General features: G+C 45.9%; 2 protein-coding genes across 2 annotated transcripts in view; both read right to left on the reverse strand.

Moving 5' to 3' along the window:
• LOC106804801 (solute carrier family 23 member 1-like) overlaps window positions 1-7602 on the reverse strand; it is a 23846-nt gene that overhangs the window by 9086 nt on the left and 7158 nt on the right. The window lies entirely within an intron of this gene.
• The window catches only part of LOC106804807 (solute carrier family 23 member 1-like), a 4229-nt gene continuing 593 nt past the window's right edge, over window positions 3967-7602 (reverse strand). Inside the window, exons 2-5 of the mRNA XM_014806157.1 lie at window positions 5281-5369; window positions 4762-5035; window positions 4455-4550; window positions 3967-4268 (exon numbers count right to left, since the gene is read on the reverse strand). Coding sequence (XP_014661643.1) covers window positions 4036-4268; window positions 4455-4550; window positions 4762-5035; window positions 5281-5343 — 666 coding nt within the window. The 5' untranslated portion in view covers window positions 5344-5369 and the 3' untranslated portion in view covers window positions 3967-4035. The remainder of the gene's footprint in view (window positions 4269-4454; window positions 4551-4761; window positions 5036-5280; window positions 5370-7602) is intronic.

The following is a 7602-nucleotide window of genomic DNA, read 5'->3' on the forward strand; positions in this document are numbered from 1 at the left end:
CTAGCTTAGTCGTGCATCAACAAGCTGCCGAGATGAAATCTTATCTTTATTTCTACCCAGATTACTCATGCGGAAGTGAGTAGCTGGGATGGCTTGCTCTGTCCTGATTCTGCACGCGCTGCTCATGTGCTTTCCCGACGACCCCGTCCGAGCGCTCCTACTGGGCGCAGAACAGAGTTCGAAAACACCCAATACCGACACACCCTGGTGTTAAAATTCCCCGTACCAGGTTAATCGTGACGATAAAGTTCAAGCTATACCACGACGACGTATTTCGATATCGCAAATTACTGCATGCACGCCGCTGATTCGAGAGAACTTCTTTCCTTATTTGTACACAGGATACTGCGGAAACACGGGTAGTACATACGTGTAGATAGCCGGCGCACCGCTGCGCGGCACGAACACACATACACACACATATGCAGCACACCACAAGAGCACAACACACATCATCACCACACTTCGGCACACACACACACAACACTGTGTAGGACACACAGGGGGCCCACACACACAACACAAGCGCTGCAGTGCACACACGCACACGGCGACGGACGGGCACAGAGCGCGACTGCACGGGGACGCACGCCACGCACGGCACGACGCACACGCACACCACACAGCACACGCACACGGCGTGGACACGCACACGGCAAGCACGCACACACAGCACACACCACACTGGATTATAGTATAGTATATATAGATATATATATATATATATATGATATATATCTAATTGTCTGACATAGTGACGTAATTGGGTCTCCACTATGAAAGCAGCATTTCTTTTTTTTCAGGACAAATAGGCATGCCAACATTGTCCGTAGCATCGTTTGTAGCCGTGGCAGTTGCCATCTTAGCGGGAATCATAGAGTCTATCGAGACTACTACGCATGGTGGCAGAGAGATATGGTGCAGACTTCCACCTCCACCAGCTCACGCAGTCAACAGAGCTGTTACTATTGAAGGTACATGTGCACATACGCTTGCACGCACGTAATATGAGGCGGTGCGTGGATGCGGCCAATGGGTCCGCGCGTGGGAAATCGAGCGGCGCGAGGGGGGTCCTGAGAAACACAGAGATAGACTACGGCGAGGGTTTGTATAATGCTAATAATGTACATGGTGCCCATAATTTAAAAAAAAACAATATGAGTAGGGCAAACTGTCATATAGATTGTGATAATAAAACAACATACAATGCAGCTAATCTCAGATTCTTCCCGATAACATGCAACAAATGCGCTATTATAAAAAAAAAATCATGATTGTCATGACGTCCTGTTGTCATGAGTTCTACATTCGACAGTTTGTTCCCATGCTCTGAGTGTAACTCATTTGCTTGATCAGTCATTGTATATAAAGTTATATAAGTTATATAAGTTATACTTATATAAGTATATAAGTTAAAATTTTAATGGGAATTATCGTGGCATGGCACGTGCTGATTCCGTGCATTACCATCGACCACACAGTGTTAGTGTTAGTGTCAGTGTCAGTGTTAGTGTTAGTGTTAGTGTTAGTGTTAGTGTTAGTGTTAGTTTTTGTAGTGTTTAGTGGCGTTAGGTGTCAGTGGTCAGTGATCAGTGTCAGTGGGTTAGATGTTAGTGTTAGTGGTAGTGTTAGTGTTCAGTGTTAGTGTTAGGTGTCAGTGTGCAGTGTTAGTGTTAGTGGTTAGGTGCGTTAGTGTTAGTGTTTAAGTGTTAGTGTCAGTGTCAGTGTTGAGTGTCAGCTGTTTAGTGTTTAGCTGTTAGTGTTAGTGTTAGTGTTAAGTGTTAGTGTTTAGGTGCTTACAGTGTTAAGTGTTAGTGTGCAGTGTTAGTGTCAGTGTTAGTGTTAGTGTTAGTGTTAGTGTTAGTTGTTAGTGTAAGTGTTTCAGTGTTAGGTTGTTAGTGTCAGTGGTCAGTGTCAGTGTCCAGTGCTCCAGGTGTACAGTGTCAGTGGTCAGTGTCAGTGTCTAGTGTCAGTGGTCAGTGGTCAGTGTTCAGTGTCAGTGTCAAGTGTCCAGTGTCAGTGTCAGTGTCAGTGTTCCAGTGTCGCGACGTTAATATATGTTAGTGTCTCATTGGTACGGATAGGCTGCTGTTAAGCGTTAGTTTACTAAATAGTTTTAGGGTGGGCTCGTAAGTAAGTAACCTAGATGACGTCATGCATATCTTTCTTGCATTTTGTAGGACTGGGCTTGGCTTTTTTGCTGGTGGCAGATGGGAGGGCGGGGCTAGGCGTAACCTCATTCAGTAACGCAAATAGCGGAGCTGCCTTGCTTTGACGAGGTCAGGTGTTTTTTCTTGCCGCCATTTCACATTATATAAAATCACCTAACAAGCTGAACATAAATAAAAAAACAAATAGGTTATTGACTAAAAGTGGTACGTAAATCATCGGTCATGATTTCAAACACCTCTGGAGGTGGCCGGGATACATTATAGTTGTTTGAATCATGATCCGTGATTTGAACGTTACCACAGTTTTTAGAAAATATCAACTATTGTTATTTAATACGATTTTGAAAATGACAAGTAATAATACTGCTATACGAGCCTCAACAAATCTCGTGAGGCGTGCTGCCCGCTACAGGTAGCCTGCCGTAAATCTCATCTAACGTAGGCGGTCGGTCCCATCATGATAACTGTTGCGGTATCGTGCGCAACGTTTGGGGCCGTGATTAAACACGACATGCCGCGTGCCGGTTACGGCGGCATCTTTCTGCCTCGTATGGCTCTCGTGCACGGGCGTGCGGCGCTCAAGCAACCGTGTTTTGCAGTACATAGTATTGGCATTCTTCGTCACGCAACATCACCATACTCGGCTTGAGCATGCTGGCTCGGCTGTCATGATCCGAGTTCATAAAGACTACCCCAGATGCAATCAAGCCACGCGAGCCGCCCGGGTGAGCTGACCTGCATGGTCAATCAAACGGCAGAATGGCCAGGAATGCTGTAGATAAATTTTCTTGTGTCGGTGGTATTAAATGTGGGTAAATAACGTTAGCAAGGCTTCCGTTTATGTTAGCACGTACGGGTCACTGATGTTTGCGGCGATGTATCGCGTATTTCCAGTAAGCACAACGTTGCCTTGGACGTAGGTAATCGAAAATTTTGATTGAACAATTATAGGAACTCAGCGAGTGATAGTGAGGTGGCAACCTTCTATTCTATCAATGGGGCTTCTTCATAGGGGGCATGACAGGATTTATTACCGGACTAACACGGTGCCAAGGTGCGTAGCATCGTTACGTGCTCGACATATAGAATGGGACGCACAACGCTTGGAATTTATCCTTTCAACAATTTCTTAGACAAAGATGGGCGTGCCATAAATCTAATTCGCAAAATGCATTATCTTTGTTTAGTTAGAGCGTTCTATGATGATTGCGCAACTATACCTACTGCTTGGCTGTTTATTTGTTTTATTGCTCAGGAACAGGCCCGCTGGAGAGAAGGCATCATATATTTCACGAGTGCCGAGCACAGGCACGTTCCACGCGTCGAAGCTCGCCACGTACGACATGTGTCGCGTACGTGACGGCGGCTACGCTGGAACAGGCTTAGCCATCAGCAGATACATCCCACTCTTTCGCACAGTTCGGACAGGCAGGGCGACGCGCACGCGCACGAACGCTGCCGACAACAAACATCTGACATCGGACAAGTGTGACACAGCGGGCTAGTAACAACTCGGATGTAACAGAGCCTGCTAAATTACTTGAAAAGTAATAAAGAATATAGGCGCCGAGTTTGATATATATATATAATTATACAGCGCCGAGCCTCTCTCTCTCGTCTCTCTCTCTCTCTCATCTTCTCCGTGTCTCCCTCTCTTCTCTATGCCATCGTCTCCTCTCTCCAGAGGGGTCTCTCGGTCTCTCTCTCTCTCTATATATATATACTAGTATATACTAGGAGAGAGAGAGAGAGAGAGAGAGAGAGAGAGAGAGAGAGAGCTCGGCTGTATAATATATATATATATCAACTCGGCTATATTCTTTTTATTTTCAAGTAATTAGCAGGCTCTGTTACATCCGAGTTGTTATAGCCCGCCTGTGTCACACTTGTCCGATGTCGGATGTTTGTTGTCGGCAGCGTCGTGGCGTGCGCGTCGCTCCTGTCCGAACTGTGGAAAGAGTGGGATGTATCTGCTGATGGCTAGCCTGTCCAGGTAGCCGGTCACGTACGGAATGTCGTACGTGGCGAGCTTCGACGCGTGGAACGTGCTGTGCTCGGCACTCGTGAAATATATGATGCCTCTCTCCAGCGGTGTTCCTGAGAATAAAACAAATAAACAGCAAGCAGTAGGTATAGTTGCGCAATCACATAGAACGTCTAACTAAACAAAGATAATGATTTTGGAATAGATTTATGGACGCCCATCTTTTCTAAGAAATTGTGAAAGGATAAATCAGCGTTGTGGTCCATTCTATATGTCAGCACGTAAACGATGCTACGCACCTGGCACCGTGTTGTCCAGTATAAATCCTGTCATGCCCCCTATGAAGAAGCCCATTGATAGAAGTAGAGTTGCCACCTCATCTATCACTCGGATTCCTATAATTGTTCAATAAATTTTCATTACCTACGTCCAGGAACAGTTGTCGTACTGAAATACGCGATACATCGCAAACATCATGACCCGTACGTGTAACCATAAACGGAAGCCTTGCTACGTTTTTACCCACATTTAAATACACCCACAGCCAAGAAAATTATCTACACATTCCTGCCATTCTGCGTTGATTGACCATGCAGGTCAGCTCACCCGTGTTGATTGCATCTGGGGTAGTCTTTATGAACTCGGGCATCATGACACCGAGCAGCATGCTCAAGCCGAGTATGGTGATGTTGCGTGACGAATGCCAATCTATGTACTGCAGGTTGCTGAGGCCGACGCCCGTGACGAGAGCCATACCGAGGCAGAAGATGCCGCCCGTAACCGGCACGGGCATCGTGTTAATCACGGCCCCAAACTTTGGCACGATACCGCAAAGTATCATGATGGCCGACGCTACGTAGATGAGATTTCGGCAGGCTACCTGTAGCGGGCAGACGCACGAGATTTGTTATAGCAGTTATACTTGTATTTCAAAATCGATTAAATAAATAGTTGATATTTCTAAAATGTGGTACGTAAATCACGGTCATGATTCAAACACTATAATGTAGTGTTTGAATCATGACCATGATTTACGTACCACTTTCAGTAATACCTATTTGTTTTTTTATTATGTTCAGTTGTTAGGTGATTTTATTATTGGAATGGCGGCAAGAAAACACTGACCCTCGTCAAGCCAAGAGCTCCTATTGCGTTACTGAATGAGGTTACGCCTAGCCCGCCTCCCATTGCACCAGCAAAAAAGCAGCCCAGTCCTACAAAATGAAGAAGATATGCATGACGTCATCTAGGTTACTTAGACGAGCACCTAAACTATTTAGTAACACTAACGCTAACAGAGCTATCCGTACAATGAGACACTAACATATATTAACGTCGGACACTGACACTGACACTGACACTGACACTGACACTGACACTGACACTGACACTGACACTGACACTGACACTGACACTGACACTGACACTGACACTGACACTAACACTAACACTAACACTAACACTAACACTAACACTAACACTAACACTAACACTAACACTAACACTGACACTAACACTGACACTAACACTAACACTAACACTAACACTAACACTAACACTAACACTAACACTAACACTAACACTGACACTAACACTGACACTGACACTAACACTAACACTAACACTAACACTAACACTAACACTAACACTGACACTACGACACTAAACTCCTCAAGCTTCATTAAACCAGCTATCGCGGGGTATGAATGACGAGGCAGCACTTGAATAACGTGGGAGCCTGGAACAAGCAAACAAACGTAAAATCAATCAACCGTATTTTCCATTCATTAGTTCAACTTCCTTCGTCTATGCAGTGGAGCTAATCTACGAAACGCGCATGTCATGATATGCAACTTGATATTAGTATATCTGGAGATTCCTGCAAGTTATTCACTTAGCGATACCTTACGTTATCACTTTTATCATTACTTGTTTTTCTCTATTGTTTTATTTAGTTTCTTTTTATATCGCGCCGATAATCGGTGTGTTTATGCATTATGCAATGATTGCTGGCGCAGTTTTTAGCGCGGCTGTGCCGTGTCGGGACGGTGTCTGTACTGTGTGCGTTTCAAAAGTTCATAAACTATACGACGATAATGACATATCAGTTTTATAAGCCTCTAATGTGCGCATGTTTACTGAAGACTTACAAGGGTAGCAGGGTTCGAGCTGGGCTGGAGAACTCAGTGCACTGATATACAGGAGGTATAATATATTTATATATATATATATATTAATATATATAGTATATATATTCATTGTGTTTGTTTTGGTGTGTTGTGTGTGCCCCTGGGGGTGCTGCTCGCTCGCTCGGCTCGCTCGATCGCTGTGTGTGTGTTTGTGTGTGTGGTGCAGGTCGTGTGCCCCCCCCCCCCGCCTCGCGCCCGCCCCCGCCCGCCCCCTCCCGCTGCCGCTGTGTGGATGGCTTTCTGTGTGTGGGTGTCGCTGTGTGCTGTGTGCCGGCCGCGTGCTGGGCGCCGGTCGTCGGTGTGTGCTGTCTGTGTCGGTGGTCTGTGTGTCTGTGTGTCTGTGTATTCTGGGCACTCTCTGCATGTCCGTGCGTGTTGTGGCGCCGCGGTTTGTGTGTACACCGTACTATTTCAGCCTTATTTGGTCACTAATTGGGATCCAAACACAACCACTGTAACTCCAGTCCCGTACGACATATGGACTAAACAATAATTGCCAGCGACTGGACTCCACGGCGCCTCCGAGTGCCGGAGACTGACGGTGGATGAGACCGCCACGACAACCGGCATTCGTGGCCTGAACATCTGCACCCTTCCAGCGCCATGTTGAACTCGCCGCCACGATAGGTCGGCGACGGCGCATCGGGCCGTGTAGACTGCCCCGCCAGGCAGAGCCGACGCAACAGTTGCTGCGGGGGAGACGTGGAACGCGTAGCAAACGTTACGGCCCGCATAGTTACAGTCGTGAGAGACGATAAAATTGCCAAAGTACGGAAGTACGGAAACATGAAGGGTTGATGTGCTCTTGATGACGCATAGCATATCGGTCAATGTGCTCGTGATGGTTAATATAGACAATTTTAATCAATCATGCAGTAGTATGCAGTAGGTCTACTGACGCTTGAGAAAGCAAATAACGTACTTATTCTTTCGGTTAAATTGATACACACCATTACGGCTTTAGAATCACGGTGACCGGGGTTTTAATGCGGAATATGGGCTATAGATTTGCCAATCTTGGCGAAGTGATGAACTTACAATGCACATTACAAGAACGCGGAGTGCGTCTCTGCTCCTCGTCGTCTCGGGCTGCGGTCTCTCTGGCTTTTCTGCCTCTCTCTCTCTCTCTCTCGTCTCGTCTTCGCTATTATATTATATAGGTAGGGTATAGTAGTATATGAATAGATAGAGTAGTGAATATGAGGAGTTATTGAATAAGTTAGGTAGTAGTTTAGTATGTGATACTATATATATTACG

The sequence above is a fragment of the Priapulus caudatus genome, unplaced genomic scaffold (assembly GCF_000485595.1).
Source record: "Priapulus caudatus unplaced genomic scaffold, Priapulus_caudatus-5.0.1 Scaffold88, whole genome shotgun sequence".
NCBI lineage: Eukaryota > Metazoa > Priapulida > Priapulimorpha > Priapulimorphida > Priapulidae > Priapulus > Priapulus caudatus.